Source organism: Sinohyriopsis cumingii, chromosome 8 (genome assembly GCF_028554795.1).
Source record: "Sinohyriopsis cumingii isolate HCF-2022 chromosome 8, ASM2855479v2, whole genome shotgun sequence".
NCBI lineage: Eukaryota > Metazoa > Mollusca > Bivalvia > Unionida > Unionidae > Sinohyriopsis > Sinohyriopsis cumingii.
Window position 1 is genome coordinate 24,870,407 of NC_142968.1, and position 21,105 is coordinate 24,891,511.

General features: G+C 37.0%; 1 protein-coding gene and 1 pseudogene across 2 annotated transcripts in view; one reads left to right on the forward strand and one right to left on the reverse strand.

The window, feature by feature from the left end:
• The window catches only part of LOC149793157 (sulfide:quinone oxidoreductase, mitochondrial-like), a 36,257-nt gene extending 28,840 nt beyond the window's left edge, over positions 1–7,417 (forward strand). For both annotated transcript variants that reach the window (XM_089967087.1, XM_089967088.1), the window contains exons 8-10: positions 1,157–1,224; positions 4,208–4,386; positions 5,633–7,417. In XM_089967087.1, coding sequence (XP_089823213.1) covers positions 1,157–1,224; positions 4,208–4,386; positions 5,633–5,693 — 308 coding nt within the window. In that variant the 3' untranslated portion in view covers positions 5,694–7,417. The remainder of the gene's footprint in view (positions 1–1,156; positions 1,225–4,207; positions 4,387–5,632) is intronic.
• A 4,801-nt stretch (positions 7,418–12,218) lies between these two features.
• On the reverse strand, positions 12,219–16,406 carry LOC149793158 (uncharacterized; annotated as a pseudogene).
• Between the last annotated feature and the right edge of the window lie 4,699 nt (positions 16,407–21,105).

Genomic DNA, 21,105 nt, shown 5'->3' on the forward strand with positions numbered 1-21,105 from the left:
CTGGCATCAGTTTCATTACTTCTGATGTAATTTGTGTTGTTTGGATTTGATTTTTAATGTAGCTTTAACAATTTATCTCATATCATTACAGTGTCTGCAGTGTGGCAGTTTATAGTGATGTGTGGCATTGGGGCATCATGCTGCAGACATGTAGCATCATGTTGCATCCAGTCACATTATCCTGATACCAGTTCAACTAGTCCTAACACTAACCTTTCTTCAAACTAAAATCTTAATGCTATTTGCCAAGTGAGGCAGCTTCTAGTATCATTTTATAAGTCTTTGGTATGACTCCGCCAGGGTTTTGGACCCACAACTTCCTGCATCTGCTGATGTAATTTATAAAATGTGTGGTCAGATCTTACAATCACAGTTGCATCATTTTTTTAACCACTGCTGTATGATGATCATAACATAGATGGTTGAAAAAATAACCTTTAATTAGGTACTTAATTTGTATTGAAAAAAGTAAGCCATAGTGTACATTCAGAAGAAAAAATACAAATACAGCTTTGTGTACTAGAGAAGGTGATTCTTTGTTAAAGGTTCTGTAACAGAGATGGTCTGTCTAGTAAATCCAGGTATTCATATTGTCCACAGTTGGATCACATGGTTAGTTCAGAATGCATCCATTATGCTGTGTAATTGGAGATGATCCACAGCCGTGGAGGAAGTAGTTATATTGTGGCATATGTTTAATTACATCATTGCTATATTGTGTTCTTTTTTATAGGTTTTATTTCTAATTTGGCACAGTATGAGAAAAGACTACACTGACAACTTCAGGTTTCCAAAAGCTTATTACCATTCAGTCATTGCTCTTGAAAAATGTATTGTTATCAAACTGTCTGATAAAATGTTTGTTTTAAAAGACTGCTAATCACTTGTTTCTGATATTGCTTCATTAAAAAATAGTTGGAGTAACAAAAGTCAGCTGAACACAGGTAATTTGACAGTCATAAGGAAAAAATGCCTTGTAGAGTTCATATCACTTGCTTCCCCAATATGACATCTATAGATAAAACATGTATAGTATCCTTTTATTTATAACGGGTGTTTATAGAATAACTATTGTTATTATTCTATGATAATCTCACTCCATCAGTTTTAGGGAAATGCTGTAACTTAATGGGTTTTTTCTTTATTTTTGTTGCAGCGGCTCAGTGTGGGGTGTTGGAGAAAGGCCTGTTAGATGTTATGGCAGGCAAGACTCCTGATGGCAAGGTAAGTACTGGTCCCTCACCATGGTGCTGTGCAGGGAGGTCTTAATAGTGAGGTTGAATTATAGCGGGGTATGTAACAAGCAAGGCTACATAATAATAGTTACATTATTCCCTCTTTTTAGTCTCGATAATATACACTCTATTTCATCCAGATATGAAAATTGGTCTGTGATTGGATCTTGAGGTATCTTAACCAGACTCAGGGTCTCTGCAACCTAATTTTCATGCTCAGGTTACTTGTGTATTTTGAATTTTCTTTCTTTCTTACACCTGGATAATACTTCTGATAATTTCAGAGCACAAGACTCACATCAGGCATAAAATCCAGAGTTTAGTTAAAGTTGTGACATTGCTTCCTTCCACAATGTCATTTTCTCCTAAACGTTAACCAGTATATATATATATACATCTGGATTTCTGTTCACTTTTTTTGATGTTTTTTAGCTCCAGAATGACCAGTCTGCTTCAGATTCAACAGAATCCTTTTCTTTATTTTCTTGAAGTAAGTCAGCAATGGAAACGTCATTTTCACATCATTCGGTGCCATATTTTTACACACATATCCTGTGGGCTGTACAGGATTGTACATATACCACACCCTGCTACATGGGGTATGTTGCTTGGTGGTCTGTGTCAGTTCTTTTTCACACAGTGGGTAGCCATCAACATATTTTTTAATTGATACAGATATCATTTTAATAATTGTATGATAATGACGATAATTTTTAAATTGTTGCAGATACCATTTTAATAATTGTATGACAATGACGATAATCATTTTTAAATTGATATAGATATCATCTTAATAATTGTATGATAATGATGATAATGATTTCTAAAAGTTTGTCAGATAGAATCACAGCAGAAGTAAGACTTGCATGAAAAACATGATATGAGGAACTTAAATCTATTGATAGTATTTTATTAGTACACATCCATAATATTCTTCACTACTGTTATACTAGTGTCCAACCCATCATCAGCCCTTATGAGGGACCATTATGGTAGTTGTGTCATTCTCCAATATAAAGTTACCAGTTCAGATGTGAAGTGCTATTTTTATTGGGGGTTTTCTTGTTAAAATGACAGTCAATTACAGGGTAAGGACCGTTAAAATAAGTTAGGTTGGTTTACCAAAACCATGCATTTTTTTTAGCCATATTTATTAATGACCTCCTCTGTATCTTAAATTCTCAAACATCAAAATTAATGCAGTTTTTTTTTGCCCTACACTGATGAAACTTGTTTGCATCTGAATGGGAATGTATTCACAATGTATATGTGCAAATTACAATTTTCATTGCTGTCTATATCATACGGGCCACATCTTTTAAAGCTGTGAGGAAAAGGTGGTATTTTGTAGTTGTATTGTCTTGCAACAGCATATGATCATGCCCCATTTTTATACAGTTTTTAGCCAAACATCCAGCTTTTAGAATTATATACCAGTTTTCACTTAGTAATTAAATTTAAATGATTTATTATAGGTATCAACAGTTTAAATGCTAACTTTATGTCACTTCCTTTACAAAATGGGCTTGCACTGCAATAAATCACTGACTGTACAAATCGCTTCAGTGGCCTCGTGGTTAGAATGTCTGACTTGGATGCAGGAGGTCATGGGCTCGATCCCCATCAGAGTCATACCAAAGACTTACAAAAATGGTACTAACAGCTGCCTCACTTGACGCTCAGCATTAAGAGGTTAGTGTTAGGATTGGTCGGCCTGGTGCCAAGATAATGGGACTGGGTGGGACATCATGCTACATGTCTGCAGCATGATGCCCCAGTGCTAGACATCACTATAAAACTGCCACACAGCAGACATCATAGCAATATGACTGAAAAATTGTTAAAGCTACGTTAAAAATCCAAAACACACACTGACTGTATGATAGCCAAATCCCTTATGTGCATGTATATATAAAATTCACTTTCAGAGATCATTCCATTTTCATTCATCCATTCATTTCTTCAATGCACAAAGTAATTTTTGTGATATGCTCAATGTGAATTGTATGATACAATCAATAGTAGAAGTTATAACATTGACTGTGCCACAAGAACTGATATGCATATTGTAAAAATGCTTTCAATAAATAGAAACCATGACATGATTTCTGAAAGCAATTCTTTTACTTATATGCATGGAAACATTTTATCCAGTAATCATTTGTTTAGGAAATATGCCCTCATTTAGTAGTTGAACTTACAAGAATGTGACGTCTGTTCGGTAGGATTGATTTTGAATTCCATTTATATCTGGCCTGAACAAGCTACAGAATAGCTTGCACATTACCCTTTGTGTCAGTTTATTCTTGCATTGAATTCATGTTAGCATATCTCATGTACTGACATTAAAATTTATTTCTGCATGTAGCCTGAGGAGTAGTACACTGCCATTCTACATGTAGGTTGCTGTAACCTAAGCTGATACACAATTTCAAGAGTAGATCATATTCATACAGTGATGTACTTGTGTACGTCATTGAATGAATTTAGTTATGTGTACAGTTATCTGAGAAAGTTTATTCTTTTTTTTGTAAAAAAGATCGATTTTTGTTTTATTTGTCACTTTCTTTTTATATTTCCTATATGTGTCATTATGCGCAATATTCTGAGTGTTATGGCTCTGCAGTGAGTCAGAAATTGCTGACTTCAGGTAAAAGAGAGTATTGCCACAATGATGGGCATTGGTGTTATCAAATACAAGTCTAGTTGACAATGATGGACATTGGTGTTATCAAATATAAGTCTAGTTGACAATGATGGGCATTGGTGTTATCAAATACAAGTCTAGTTGACAATGATGGGCATTGGTGTTATCAAATAGAAGTCTAGTTGACAATGATGGGCATTGGTGTTATCAAATAGAAGTCTAGTTGACAATGTTGGGCATTGGTGTTATCAAATACAAGTCTAGTTGACAAGCATCTGTCAGAGAGCTTTTACTTTTTGATGAATGAAACTTTTTTTTTTTGCAGTATGATGGTTACACATCCTGCCCTTTGCTTGTTGGTTACAACAAATGTATTCTTGCTGAGTTTGACTTTGATGGACAACCTCTTGAAACATTTCCATTTGATCAGGGAAAGCGAAGGCGTTCCATGTACCACATGAAGAAGGACGTTATACCAGAGATTTACTGGAATGTTATGCTAAAGTGAGTATTTCACTAATAATTATGATAATAACAATGATTGTTGTAATCAACACCAATGACGGATACCATTACAAACAATCAGCACTTTTTAGCTATACTGTTCATACAACAAAACAGCCATCTGTCTATTAGCACAATGTTATTGCTACTTCTCCTAAATTACTTTGCCGTGAAACATTATACATGCACACATCCATCTCAAGAACTTAAATGAGAATGGTGTTTCCAAGACTTCTAACATGGCAGTAGTGGACCACAAGCTGTAGGTGCCTGCTGTAATTGATTTTTGTTGGTAATCTTAAAATACCTCAGAATTGGAAGATATTCATGTTATGTGCAGTTTCATGATATCTGAAGTTGAAATATAATCATGCTTTCACTTCATCTGTGTTGACATAAAGTAGAAATCTAGCACATATTGCTGTTCATTAGGCAGAGTACAGTAAAACTGCCATTCAGATTTAAGAATTTGCTTATTGGTAACTTGCAAAAAATGCGTGATGATAAAATATTTGCTTTTCAGAATTTTCCTTAGTCTGTGCAGTATTCCTTGGTTGTTTACGTGTTTGGTCATAGCCAGGGGTTGAGGCCATGGGATTATGCCCAGAACTTGGGGCCATAGGCGTCATGGAGATGTGATATTGATGCATTGTCAGCTTGACCTATGGGCATTTTGAAACTCGTTTCTTGTTTGGTCTTCAAAACTGTAAACAAAGCAAAGTAAACTGAAACAATCCCTTAACTCTTAAAATTGAATGAAATTGTCAGACCCTAATGTCTGAAACTCAGTGCTCCTGGGGATCCAGTATTTAAATAGCCTAAAGCCCAACATGAAAATTGTGAATGAAATCCTTATCATCACAGATAAATATTTAAGAATTAACTGGCAAAAGGGTTTAACATTAAAATACATGTAACATTTACATTTATGAGGTAGAACAGTTGATCAGATTTCATTCTGGGATTTAAAAAATATAGAACTTCAATACCAAATATATTCGCTTATAAGTCGAGGCAAAACGGCAAGCAAGAAAAACCATCTTGATCTGCCTTAGCATAATACACCAACTGACCTGTTCTTTGTTCTTTATCCTACTGATTACTCCTTACAAACTGCACAGAGATAGATCTGCTGGTGTGTTATGTGACAATTGATCTAGGTCTATGCAGTTTGTAGTTGGACTTATCTTGTAAATGAGTATATATGGTAAATCGAAAAATCCTCTTTATTTTTTCCATTATTTAGGGGTCGTTGGAATGGGCCGCAGATGTATAGAAGACTCATGCACTTGGGAAAAGGCCGATAAATACAGCTCTGAGAGAAAACTGTCAAAGGGAAGTAACTCTTGATGTAGCAAGTAAAGTGAAACACTTCACAAGTTCATGTCAACAGTTTGATTTTTGTACAGATATTCCACTCATTATTATTTTTGTACTGATATTTGACTGTTATATGCTTCAGCATTTAATGAGCTGAATTTTGTTTTTCTTTATAGTTTAGTTTAAAACATTTTATTCTTGATGATGATGTGAAAAAATATTTAATTGGAGCATATTTGTAACAATGCCTTGTCTTTTTTTATTGTTGATATTTGGACATTGTAAATTCTTTTGAGGACCATCTTCATGGCTCCAGTTAGCTGTTAGTCAAATTGGCAGTGCACCATTTTTATTTTTAAAAATTTACTATTGTTACATTTTGAAAGTGGTAACCAGTTTATTTTGCCTGTAGTTATTTTTGTACGCCTGAACAAATAATTAGTAAAAAAATGTACAGTAAATTACAGACAATACACTCTTAGTTTTCTGAAAGGAAATTTTAGGTATTTAATGTGATAGTTTTGTATTAAGAAATTCAGGAATGTTTTCAGAAGTTGGTCTGGTATGTGTGAAACATTTATACTGTATTGATTGCAAATTGAGGGTGACTGACTGCTATCTTTTCTCTGATGAAACAGTCTAGATTTTACAGTAAACAAAGATGAATAAGAATTGTACTTCCACTAAACATTGAGACATTGTGGAAGAAATGAACATCAGCATTCTGTAATAGATGGTCATAAAGCATCATCAGTCAAATTAATTCATGCTGAATGGATAATTGGGGATCACACGAACATGTTTAAAACTGAGAATGCAGGGGCTGTTTAATTCAACAATTTAGGGATTATTTACCTGACAATCATTTCAAAGTACCAGCTTTCTTGAATTGACATGATGTTGATTCAGTCATTTTGTCTGAAAATCAGCAAAGTGTGTGCTTCAGTATTCTCCTGTAATCAGTATATACAGTGTTTCGATAGTAATTGTGCTTTGAGCAATAGGTCTTTGCATTTGTTTTTGGGGGTTTTTTTTGTATTTAACATGCATGGATAAAATGAGACATGCTTTCTGGAGGATTTAAATTTTTTGACATCAGATTCATTTGAATGATCTGTTTGAATAAGTATTAAATCTGATTTTCATGTACATCCTTCATTATTCTTGATTTAATTTTCAGCAATATTAAAATGCCTTATGCTTTTTCTTGCTTCTTTATCCTTATGTCACAACACTTCGACTTGAAGCATTGGGTGGAAATAACAGCTACTAGATACCATATAGATACATGTTCATCAACATAATATACAACGCTTTATAAAAAATATTAAAAAAATAACAGTTGAAGCAACCAGAACCTCAAAAGGTTTATTTATCTCTTGGCAGTGCAACATGTCAAAATAATGTTCAAAAATGAAAACGTTAACCTTTTCTTCTCACATTTCGAACACTTGAGGTACTAAGTCTTAATTTGTCCCCACCCATTGCTGATTTTAAATGATTTATAGGATGTCATACGTGATAACACAATTTTTAGAGTTACTGAAATTAATTTGATAGCTGGTGACTTTATTGTTGAAATGTTGCAAGTTCAGTGTTGCATAATACTAAAATCAAGGATAAAGTAATCAGAAAATGAACTAACTAGAAACATTTTGTTATAGTAACAATGTTGTAATATATTGAAATAAACATAATTCAGATCTCTTAATATTTGTTTTTTCACATAACAGATTTCCATATGTTAACATTTATTCTTGTCTGCTGTTGTATATTGCCACATAAATTTGACAAACAGCTTACATTTTTGGTCTCATATTATGTCAGACTAATTTGCTATTTTTGTATATAAAGTTCACAAAATGGAACAGAATATAATGTTTAGTTACATAATTCATTTAGAGTAAATTGATTTATACACAGGACAGTGATAATCTTGAAACATTATTTTGAAATAATTAATGACTCTGAACCTTCTTGTGCAGTTATAATTCACACACACACATAAAATATATATATATACCACCATTTTATACATATATATCAAACAAGTCATAATGTTTGTTGTTCATTTCTTGCTTTGAAAAGAAGTAACAACTACTTCATTTGCCATTTTTGGAAAAAAAAATTTTCATGGCTGCTCTGGCTCAGGAATCTGCTGTTCTGTGTCACTGACTGGGATCCATATCTTATTGTAGCTGAAACTTGCTTGATGCTCTCAGCTACAGAGTTCTTTCCATGTTTTGACAGTGTGAAATCACCATTGAATTTTTCCATTGCAAACTTTAGCAGAAATGGATGAGGCATTGAAAACACTAATCAAAGGGTTCCCACGCTACCAGGAAATTGGGAAAAAGTCGGGAGAAATGATCATTTTTTCCCCCAACCATGAAAAGTCCTTAAGTTTTGCAAATATTGACAAGAGTCGGTGAAAACCAGGGAATTTTCTGTCACAACTTGACGCCCAAAACAATTACTTGAGTCGTAACTGAACTGATCATGAGTTAAATTTATCGAGTTCTAGCTAGAATATTAGGAGGTTGCAGTATTAATAATTTTGGTGCATGCCATAAATATATTTGTTGAGACAATCCAAACACTAAGAAATGGCTTTGCCATATGATCAAAGTACAAAATACTGTGGTTTCTCTGTCAAGGATAATGTGGATTTTATTCTTGCTCCAAACAAAGAATTTCAAGATAAAAAAATTAGTTTATCCACATGTAACGAGGCCTTCCCAGCACCCTTTTTTATTGAAACATTCATAGTGATAACAAAACTAAATGATAAATCAACATTATTACAGTAACTGGGTACTAAAATATAAGCATTCAGATGTGTTTCCATTGTTCTATGATTTTATGTAGCCTAACAATTTCAATATTTAATACCAAAAAAAACCATTGTAAAATATTCTCACGGTGATATTTAAATAGTAATCTTCTGTGACTGTTTATTTTTTGGACTTTTTGTTTCACAGACAGCTCGATATCCATGTCTTTTTTTAAATGGAAGGTATGAAAACCAGTCTAGCATCACAAGGTGTTAAAGTATAGCCACCTAGCAGATGGACTAGGAATCTTAAACTTTTTAAATCGAGTTATAGCTGTATGAAATCGATATGAAAATTTATTTTCTCCAAAATTGTGAGTATTAAAATTGTTATGTCTTTAATCTGCTGAAACATGATAAAACTAATGCGTTGATGAATCTTGAGCTGGTACTAACGATTTTGATTGCTAGTCACACAGGCACACAGAATCTCACAACTATCATTTTCAAATATTGTAGAAAATAATATTAAATGAAAGTTATATACTGGTTGTAATAAAAATACAAAAACGAAAGATTACACAGTTCTCTATATTTATTCCGAGACCAAATTACTGAGTTTTGTTGCATCACATGACTTTATGTTGACATGTGCTCTCTCATGCAGGGAGCATACGAAGTAGGGAACCAGACTACTCTGCTTGATGAATCAGAGTGGCCAAATTTCTTCTTGTCCCCAAAATAAATATGTTGAGAATTATGTTCTTTCTGATTTTTACAAAAGGCATCAGACTTTCATTTAATATAATTGAAATTTTGTACAACATTAAAAAGGAGTTTGTTGTTGATATCACGTGACTATTGGACTTCCGATGTCATTGTTTGAGATCTGTGAAGTAATGTGACTATTAACGCAGATGGCAATTACCTGGTCAGGTTTCATCTATGTCGAGTTTCATCTCGTCTGTCAGCGATTTAAAGACAATGATTATAATATTTGCCATTTTTGAGACAAATAATTTTCCTATCGATTTCGTGTAGGTTTAAGTTAATATAACATAGTTTAAATTTGCTAGGACCGCTGGTAGGCTATCTAAAGTAGCAAGAGATTCCAAATGTTTTATGTGTAATTGCTCTGAATCCACACTCCATCTTACACATTGCTCTGAACCCACACTCCATCCTAAATGTCCAAATGTGAAAAATGGGGGTTGGAATATTCGGAGGAAACCTGAATGAGAAAAATTTGAGCTGAACTTTGGTGTGAAACTATTACACAAAGACATGTAGCTTGAAGCATTGGTTTCAGATCTTAAATAGAACACAGGAGAAATGGGAAATTGTCGTCCTTTTATTATATATTGAGAAACTGTAAGACCACATGTATCAATACAGGTTTGGGGACTGGTTTATTGAACTTCAAGAAGACCAGTCGATTTTACAGAAAAATCAGTCCTTGTTTATACAACAACATATAATTTTGAAGGTCTTTTTTCAAAATTTAAATCAACCCTTTTGTAAATGTCTTTAAATGATGGAATTTTTAACCAAATCATCTTAAGGAGTTTTGGTTGGTTGAAAAATCTTGTTTGAGATTATATTGGCACACATAAATTCAGGGTTAAACTTTTTTTGTTGCAAGATAAGATTCTAATACTTGCAATTATTGGGCATTTTGGTTTCATACTGTGATAGGAAATGTTTACTTTGCATAGCATGCACATACATTGCTCTAGAATTCTTTAGAATTAAATGTTTGAAAGGAAACAAAATTTATGCTCATTATGTTTCCACGTAGCAAAATAATGCAGGTCAGCAGAGTAAAGTTAGAATTTGTATTCTATACATTGAAATGGCTTTAAATGCCAATTTATGGGAATGTAGTCAGATTAATTTCATCTGACTTATTTTGTGGTTTTGTACATCTTCATCTTTTCTGACAAAAATGTTTTGGAGAATCTTGATGGCAAAACATCTTCCTATTTGAAAAATGCATGTTTTATAATCCAAAATGTTCTTTAATTCCATTCAGTAATGGGTTTAGTTACGGTAAACGTGGAAGTTTTTGGCTGCTAATAAACCTTCATATTTCTCAAATCGGTTATTAGTCTGAATGTTAAGAGCCTCTATGGTTTTCTTAACCTTTACGCGATTATCTGGAGTATCGGCATGAAATGACTCGACCAGTTTAAATAATAAAGTCATATTCACCTTTGAAAGTCATCTTCATAGCAAGCACAGGTTAGAGCTGGTTCTCCGTGAGCGAAATTATTTTCACCAGGCCATCCATGCACACTTCTGATTGAGCTAGCTGAGACATCGAATTGATAATCTTTGTCATGTTATAAGGAACAATAGCCAGATTGCAACATGTATATGCTAGACCCTGAGGCTCATTATTCGCTTCATAAATATTGTGTCAGCCTTGCGAACAATGAGTATCAAAGCGACGTGTACACAGCTGGCCAGCCGGCTTATGTTACGATAGTGTAAGCCAACCTCAAAAAGACGGGTGGGAAGCCAGTTGTACATAAAATGGCAATAGGAACTTGTTACTGGCGCCTTATTTGGCTGCATACGATTCACATGTAAGTGGCATGAATTGCCGGTGTTCGGCTCAAAAGAACATCAAGGGGGGTGTCACAGAAGAGAAACCGAGTGGGTCTTTGGACTAAATGAATAAGACAAACACAATGTGAGAAAGATGGAAATTTATGAATGAATTAATAAAGATAAATATATGATGTAAAAATACAATGATCTCTCACGTTCTCAACATACGATTTACTCAAATCACTCTACACAACATTCATACATCGAAAATAAACCAAAAATATTAAATCAAAATGAAGTACAGATCCAAGAAACCTCATGGACTGCACATACGCTTCAAAGAGTATTTTACACAATAAGAGATTCACATAATCTTGAATATGAATTCTATTAGATTCAAAATAATCTTAAGAACACAACTAAGATTCAAAATAATCTTATGAACATAACGAAGATTCAAAATCTTATGGATATAAAAAAATGCAATGGAACAGCAATTGATCCAAATGTATACTTCTATAGACCCCTTGTACAGTCGCACGATTCCTTGGGTTGGTCCACACTCTTATCGACCGCTTGCACCCTTTATGAATCCACCACGAGTACAGTCATATGTTACACGTACAGACAGCATACAGCACTTTTTCAATTTTGCTACGTCTACGTCCGTGGCACAGACATACGTACATATATACGTATAGACAGCACATAGCATTAAATGTTCTGGAAACTCCAGATAGCTCTAAGCAACTTGAGATGGCTTCGGACAGCTTCAGACCGCTCTAGTCATATTCAGTCACATTGACAATCACACTTACAGACACAATCACAGCGACAGTAACAATCAGCTACAATAACAGACAGAATCAGCTTCAAACACAGTCAGCTACAATAAAACCAAATTGGTAATAATAATAGTTTCTGTATAATCTCCAGATATATGATAATACTTTAAATCTGCATTGTAATAATTACATTATTACGCGATAAGACATTACAAACCGAATAAGCTTCGTATATCAAATGAAAATTTAAATTTAACACTTACCCCTATGGCTGGAGAACAATGGAGAGCGAACACTCCTTGAAGTGATCCAAAAACGATCAGTGTGGTTTTAGAAATTGGTCTTACTTAAACCCATAGGAGAGTGAGTACAAGTCAGGGTCGAATACCCGTGCATATCATGTTAGTCATGTTACCTCGTCACAAGTAATCTCTGTGGCTAGGTACATGTTAATACAGTCGCTTACCTGGAAAAACACATTCACCCTAGATAACGTTGTACGCATGTACAAGGAGAAATAGTCGAATAGTTTTAAGACAAAACCAAGTTATTTCTTTGCCTAATTCTGTGACAATACCTCCCCCCAAGAGAAAAAAAATGTACACTTTTTTTTTTTAAAACCCTCACAGAATAAAAGAAAAATAACTACTAACGATATGTTACACTATTTACACCGGTAATACTGCAATCTGGATTTTTTATACTGGGTAAAAATTTATCCAAATTTCCAATCATGCCCTACTCAAGTAGTCTGCCCCTATATTTTCAACCCCTCTTATTGCCTCTACATGGAAGCGATATGGTTGTAGTGTCAGCGCCCAACGCATCAATCGAGCGTTAGCGACCTTGGCTTTGTTTAAATGCAATAGGGGTTGGTGATCAGTCTCGAGAACGAAATCTCTCCCAAAAAGATATGCATGATACTTCCCAATTCCCCACACTACAACCAAACACTCTTTCTCAATAACTGAATAGTTTTTCTCCCTGGCTAGCAATTTTCTACTCGAGTAAGCTACAGGCAACTTATTATTATCTTGTTCTTGCAGTAAAACTGCTCCCAACCCAGTTTCCGAGGCATCTTTTCTTAAAATAAAGGGTTTGCTAACATCTGGCAATTTTAATATAGGTGCACTGATTAGTTTCTCTTTCAGCGCGCAAAAAGCTCTAGCTTGTGGTGGTCCCCACTCTACTTTGTTGGGTTGCCCCTTCTTTGTCAGATCAGACAGTGGGCTAGCAATGGCTGCAAAGTTTGGTATAAACTTTCTATAAAACCCTACTAGACCTATTAACGAACGAACTTGCGTTTTGTTGTCCGGTTTAGGTGAGTTCCTAATCGCTCCCACTTGCTTGGGGTGAGGTTTCAACTGACCCGAACCACTGACCCTATGACCCAAACAATCTAAGTCTGTATAGCCAATACTGCATTTAGTGGGTCTCACTGTGAGGTTCGCTCTGTGGAGTCTATCGAAGAGTTCCCCCAAGACGGACACGTGCTCACTCCAAGTATTCGTGTACACAAATATGTCATCTACAAAGCTATCAACGCTTGCTAAATCTCTTAGCAACTTGCGCATCAAATGACAACAGGTGGCACTGGCACCTACTAACCCGAATGGCATTACCTTGAATTGATATAATCCCTTCTGGTCGCAAATGATGTCAATGTACGGGACTCTTGAACAATGGGTACCTGCCAATATCCCTTGGACAGATCTAATTTGGAAATCCATCGGTTGTCCGACAACTTCGCAAATAGACCCTCCATATCTAGCATTGGTTCCGCATTGAACACCGTGATTTTATTTAACTGTCGAAAGTTGATACAGAATCGGTTCGTCCCATCTTTTTTTCTGACTAGCACTACAGGAGAAGAATATGGCGAGATGGAGGGTTCAGTCACCCCCAGATCTAACATTTTACTCACCTCTTCGTCCACAGCTTCTCGTGCGTTGTATGGTACCGGATAACCTTTGATTCTAATGGGGTCAGATGTATTCAGTTTAATTTTGAGGTCTACCAAGGTTGTACAACCTGGTCTGTCGGTGAATACATCCGAGTATTTAACCAAAAGCGCATTAATTTGTTGACGCTGGTCTTTGGTCAACTCTGCACTCACATCGACTTGATCTTCCCCTTCCCTTGCAACACTCAAGGGAAACCTCGTGTTCTGATTCTCCCAAGTCGTTGTCGATGACTGCCGTACAAACGACATTCAAGACCCCTTTTTCTACATTGTCGCTCTGTCTCATGATGTACAACTTAAGTATGTTAGCATGGGATGTCTTTAAATTAGCGTCTATGTCAATTTTATAGTCCATGTCATTCTTGACCTCCTTAACTTCGTAGGGACCTTTCCACTGGACTAGTAACTTATTTGTGCTAGTAGGAAGAAATTTCCTATTTCGCGCTCTGCGGTTATAATACTCGGCATATCTGCGTCCCGATTTCATTAATTCCATCTGGCATGTACTTTCCAGTTTCTTTCGCAGATCTAACACGTACTGATATGTAGTTTTTATTTCCTCGCTCGCGACGTCACCTGTCCATAGTTCGCGTAGTATCCGCATCGGGCCTCGAACTGTTCTTCTGTACAGCAATTCGAAGGGTGAAAACCCTAAACTTTCTTGCGGTACTTCACGGTACGCGAACAGAACCACGTTCAAATAGCGGTCCCAGTCTTGCGGATGTTCCGCGCACATCTTTCGTAGCATACTTTTTAGGGTACCATTAAATTTCTCTACCAGTCCATTGCACATCGGATGGTATGGGGTAGTGTCTAGCTGTTTGATTGATAACAGCCTACTTATTTCACCCATGAGGTCGGAGGTGAATTGGGCACCACAATCCGTAAGGATTTCTTCTGACACCCCTACCCTACTGAAGATGTCAACCAATGCTTCAGCCACCCGTTCTGTGTCAATAGTTGGTAACGTTACAGCTTCGGGATATCTGGTTGCGTAATCCACAAGAGTAAGAATATACCGGTTCTTCCTTTCGGTAACTGGTTGTATTGGGCCTACAATATCCACCGCCACTCTTTTAAACGGTGTATCTATTAATGGCATCTGTCCCAAGGACACCCTTGTAACCCTTCCCTTACATACGGTTTTCTGGCATACGTCACAAGACCTACAGAACCGTGTGACATCGCCATTAACACCAGGCCAGTAGAATTCAGCGACTACTCTACTCGTGGTCTTTGCCTTACCTAGGTGTCCTGCCATGCTAGACTTATGGGCCACCCTAAGTACTTGAGATCTGTATCTCTGGGGTACGACCACTTGCCAATACCTCTTACCCTCCGGAGTGATAAACTCCCTATGAATTAGCCCATTCCTATGAATGAATCTCGAGCTGCCCCCACCCTTGCAGTGTCTAATTGCGCCAGATGCGATTTTCTCAATCACCGTTTTGATGGATTCGTCACGTTCTTGTTCTCGTTTGAATTCATCACGCGAAATTCCGGAGATCGATTCAGGAACTATTAATTTCTGAAACTCGTTTTTCTCTCGCCTGGTTTGCGCTCGCATTTCGACTGCCTGGGTCAAAGGTATCCTGAAATCTGCTATGGTTGGAAGACGGGAACCTTCAACATTACCGATCGTCAGATCGTAAATAGGGTTTTCCATACAAAGGGCATCTACAGTTCTGGTTAAGAAAGGTGTTTCTACCGGGAATGCGTCCGATCGTTTGATCGAGTAGCATGCATGGGGACTCCCACCAGAGCATTTGGTTATCCTGCACGAGACTACGTTTGATCACTACAGCCATGCAACCAGTGTCACGTAATGCTACAACTTCTCGACCGTTCACGAAACCTCTCGCGGTTGGTACTGGCGCTTCGGAAAAAGACACGTGCCAAGTGTGTGAATACCTGGTTCTACCTGCACCATATTACCAGATATACTTTTATTCTGTATAGCCACGGCTACCTTATGCATAAGTCCCTTTCTTTTAGGACATTTTACTTGAATATGACCCCATTCCTTACACAAGAAACATTGTATACCCTGACGACCTGTATCCCTAACTGACCTACTTGCCTCCGCTGATTTCACAAGCTCCCTAGGCATCGGTCTCGTAGACTGGTTTCCAGAATTACAATCTTTTGAAACCACGTTCTGGGTTCCCCCATGAGCTTCGGCATAGAAATAGGCTTGTTTAGCCATATCCTGTACGTTTGAATAGATTTTCTCTTTCAGAAACTGACTTAGTTCCCGCCCAACTGTGTTCAACAATTGATCTCTGAGCAAGAAATCAGTCAACCCTTCAAACGTTTTCACCGCTTTGCCGCATTCAATCCACCACTGAAAATAGTTCGCTATTCTAACGATGAACTGATCAAAGGTTTCTCCCTTCTCGGGCTTGCTACACCTGAACTTTTTACGAAAACCCTGTTCAGTCAGCTCGTACCTTTTTAGAAGTGCTTCCTTCAGGACGTCGTATTTGAACACATCGTCTCTAGGAAGTCCCGAGTACACATCCAGCGCTTTACCTTTTAATAAAGCACTGAGATGCAGTGCCCAGTCATTTCGACTCCACTTCTGGTTCTCGGCATACTGCTCAAACCGATGAAGATAACTATCCATGTTATCTTTTTCATCGTCAAAGGGGGGTAGTTTGGGACCCTTTAATTTACTAGAGGCAGAATCGTGTTCTCCTTTTCTAGCTGTTGCTAACTCTACCTTGCGTTCATGATCTCGTTGCCTTAATCTTTCTTCTACCTCCAAAGCTTCTAACCTTGCTTGCTTTTCTAACTCTATCGTCTCCCTCTCAGCTCCCCTTTCTCATTCTATCCTTTCCCTATCGGCCTGTTTTTCTAACTCTATCTTTTCCTTCTCTAATTCTGCCCGCCTTTCCTCTGTTTCCCTCTGCCGGGCTTGTTCTTCCTTTTCTAATTCCCTCGCCCTTACCCTTTCATCCCTCTCCAGGGTTTGTTCTTCCATAATAAATTCCCTCAAACTTTCTCCCTCATACCCAAGTTCTTTGCCTAAGGCGACCAAGTCCTTAAAGGATGACATGATTAATAGTAACAAAACAGATTTAATTTTACAAAAGAAACTTTTCCTAATGAAGGCAGCCAAAACAAAAATGAATAAGTATTTATACTAGACCCACAGACCTAGAACTACTAAACAAAATAAACACCTACTTGATGATTATCTTGTCAAGAAGGTCACACTCGAATATAAACACTATGTGTAGACTTTCACAAACAATATGATGACGATTCACTTAATCAAAAGATCCCACTTCTGACACCATTGTCGCAGAAGAGAAACCGAGTGGGTCTTTGGACTAAATGAATAAGACAAACACAATGTGAGAAAGATGAAAATTTATCAATGAATTAATAAAGATAAATATATGATGTAAAAATACAATGAACCTCTCACGCTCTCAGCATAACGATTTACTCAAATCACTCTTCACAACATTCATACATCGAAAATAAACCAAAAATATTAAATCAAAATGAAGTACAGATCCAAGAAACCTCATGGACTGCACATACGCTTCAAAGAGTATTTTACACAATAAGAGATTCACATAATCTCGAATATGAATTCTATTAAGATTCAAAATAATCATAAGAACACAACTAAGATTCAAAATAATCTTATGAACATAACGAAGATTCAAAAAATCTTATGGATATAAAAAAATGCAATGGAACAACAGTTGATCCAAACGTATACTTCTAGACCCCTTGTACAGTCGCACGATTCCTTGGGTTGGTCCACACTCTTATCGACCGCTTGCACCCTTTATGAATCCATTACGAGTACAGTCATACGTTACACGTACAGACAGCATGCAGCACTTTTTCAATTTTGCTACGTCTACGTCCGTGGCACAGACATACGTACATATATACGTATAGACAGCACATAGCATTAAATGTTCTGGAAACTCCAGATAGCTCTAAGCAACTTTAGATGGCTTCGGACAGCTTCAGACCGCTCTAGTCATATTCACAGTCACATTGACAATCACACTTCATAGACACAATCACAGCGACAGTCACAATCAGCTACAATAACAGTCAGAATCAGCTTCAAACACAGTCAGCTACAATAAAACCAAATTGGTAATAATAATAGTTTCTGTATAATCTCTAGATATGTGATAATACTTTAAATCTGCATTGTAATAAATACATTATTACGCGATAAGACATTACAAACCGAATAAGCTTCGCATATCAAATAAAAATGTAAATTTAACACTTACCCCTATGGCTGGAGAACAGTGGAAAGCGTACACTCCTTGACGTGATCCAAAAACGACCAGTGTGGTTTTAGAAATTGGTCTTACTTAAATCCATAGGAGAGTGAGTACAAGTCAGGGTCGAATACCCGTGCATATCATGTTAGTCATGTTACTTCGTCACAAGTAATCTCTGTGGCTAGGTACATGTTAATACAGTCGCTTACCTGGAAAAACACATTCACCCTAGATAACGTTGTATGCATGTACAACGAGAAATGGTCGAATAGTTTTAAGACAAAACCAAGTTATTTCTTTGCCTAATTCTGTTACGGGGGTCGTAAATCCACCCTTGACAGACTGCTGGGGAGGGGGCAATGTCTGCTAATTATGTAGACCATGGGTGAATCGACATCCACTCGGAATTGAGCAAGGCGTGGCCACCATTGGAATCGCAATTTTAAATCTAGTGTCTTGAAACTAAACGTCAGTAGTCGCTAAACCGTCTTGCGGGAATTACATCAGGAAGTTATAAGCTTCTCCGACGTCATTCAAAATTGGAGGTAAACATTGCTATTCTGGGAATTACAAAGGAGCTTAGGACAGGTCAGTGACTCATTTGCTTGATTATCGCAATCTATTATGGCAAGGTAATTGTACTTCAATTCAAGGCAAACACATCAAAACCAAAGGAATTACCGGTTGTGATCACGAATGACCTCGTGCACGGCATGTATGAGGAGTGTCTTCAACAACGAGATGAATTTACAGTCGTAGCAAATGTTATTCGATTGAAGAAACATCTCATGGGTGTTGACCGTTGTACCAAGTTTGTCACCACTGGACACTAAACGGTGGATGCGGTACAAAAAAGTTTAAATTTGTTCCTGGACCGCCAAAACCAAAACCACCACCAAAACTAATGTCAGCGCCCAAATCAAAGCCAAAATCAAAGTCAAGTAAAGAAAAAAGGAGGTCATATCGCAGCTAAGTTAGGAAAGTTACCAGGAGCTCCGTGGGCGAAATACCCAGGAGAAAAACATCTCCCAGGATATAATTACTGTGGTTCTGGAACCCGACTTGATATCAGACTTGATGACCAGAATCAACCAAACCCCGGAGAAGAACCAGTAAATGCCATCGACAAAGCATGTCATGTTCATGATGTAGCTTACCGAAATAAGGATTTGCAACAGCGCCATCTCGCGGATGTGAAATTAATTCACGCGTTAAATTCCATCACTGATAAATCTTTCAAAGAAAAGTTAGCTAGCTGGTTAATAAAATCTGCGATGAAATCTAAGCTTGTATTAGGCGCTGGTAATTAATTATAATGGAGTCAATTTATTATTCCCCAAGAGGATACTGGAGAGGTAGCGCAGCAATCGGCAAGCTTGCCAGTGCAGCAAAAGTCACACGTGACACTGCAGCAGATTGGTTATCCAAACAAGCAATATGGCAAATTTATCTACCGCGTCCTAAACAAATTCACTTTGCACATTTTGATGTTAGTGTGCCAAATGAAGTTCACCAAGCTGATATATTTGATGTTAGTGTGCCAAATGAAGTTCACCAAGCTGATATATTATTTCTACCACATGATACCATTCCTCGTCGAACATACAAGTACGCGTTAACTGTAGTTGATGTTGCAAGTAGATACAAAGATGCCGAATCGTTAACAACTAAAACAGCATTTGAGGTTGCTTCTGCGTTTTAACGAATTTATCAACGGGGTGGTCTACGATGGCCACAGCTGTTACAAGTTGATAGTGGTAAAGAATTTCAGGGTGCAGTATCGTCGTTGATGAAGCAACATAATGTCGCCATCAGGCGAGGACATACTGCAATTCACCGCGATCAGGCAATTGTTGAGCAATTTAATCGAACACTTGCTGAGCGGTTATTTGGATATCAATACGCGAAGGAATTCATTCAGGACAAGAGATCGCGTGAATGGGTTGCAAGATTACCAAGCGTGATAGCTGCATTAAATAATGAAATTACTCGAACAACCAACATGAAACCTGCCATCACGGTCACTAAAAAACATATACATGTACAACGACGTGGTTCTTCAGCACGACCAATGCTGGGTAGTGTCACTGTGAGATATTTATATGAACCAGGTGAACTTGAAGGTGGTAAAAAAAGAGCGACTGATCCCATTTGGAGTATTACTACACATAAGATATCTAACGTAACTAGATCTACTGGTAGACCAGCAATCTACAGACTGGATTCGACTGCTCCTCAACGTGGATTCACACGTGAACAATTACAAGTAATTCCCGAGGACACACAATTATTGCCCAGATCACTTAACTAGCAACCCGACGTCGATTACACTCAAGACAGTCAGCATCACATTATCGCGTGTATGACCAAGATTGTTATCTTTTCTATCTACAGTAAATTGTCTTGGATTATTACTCGAATACTGCCACAACATTATACAATTACAGCTCGCACAGTGATTATTCTGCTGTTGTTTTAACGCCATGATAAATTCAACATCGAGGTCGAAATGGCGATTATTTTTTTTGTCTCTCTGTTTGTAACCAGCTAATTTTTTTCTTATTATATCATTGTTGTTTTCATTATTAATTTCATCAGCCATTGGCTCTTCCAAGACAATTCTTCGCAGTTGAGATATTCTTCTGACTCTGGACACAGATAAGTAAACTAAATTTGACCACTCGATTCGATCATCAACGATCCAGACAGTTGTATCACAGATAGTCATTCCTTGAGATGAATGTATCGTCATTGCTTATCCTAGCGTCCACGGGGATTTGTTCATTTTTAGTGCATCTTCAACAACATTGACATCAACTGTGACAATATCATTCAATACTAAATTCTGTTTCCTTGACTCTGTCAAGTTCCCAGGAATATCAACATCTATATTCTGTAACCGCGTATCAGCTGGTCTATAACACAATGGCACTGGCAGCATTGGAAACTTTTCTTGTTGTAATTGAAATAACTGCTGTTGAAGTGTGTCTCTGACTATCTTTCTACTTGCCACTATCAAATCGCTTGGTCTCCACGTTTTCCAAAAGTAGCTCATTGAAG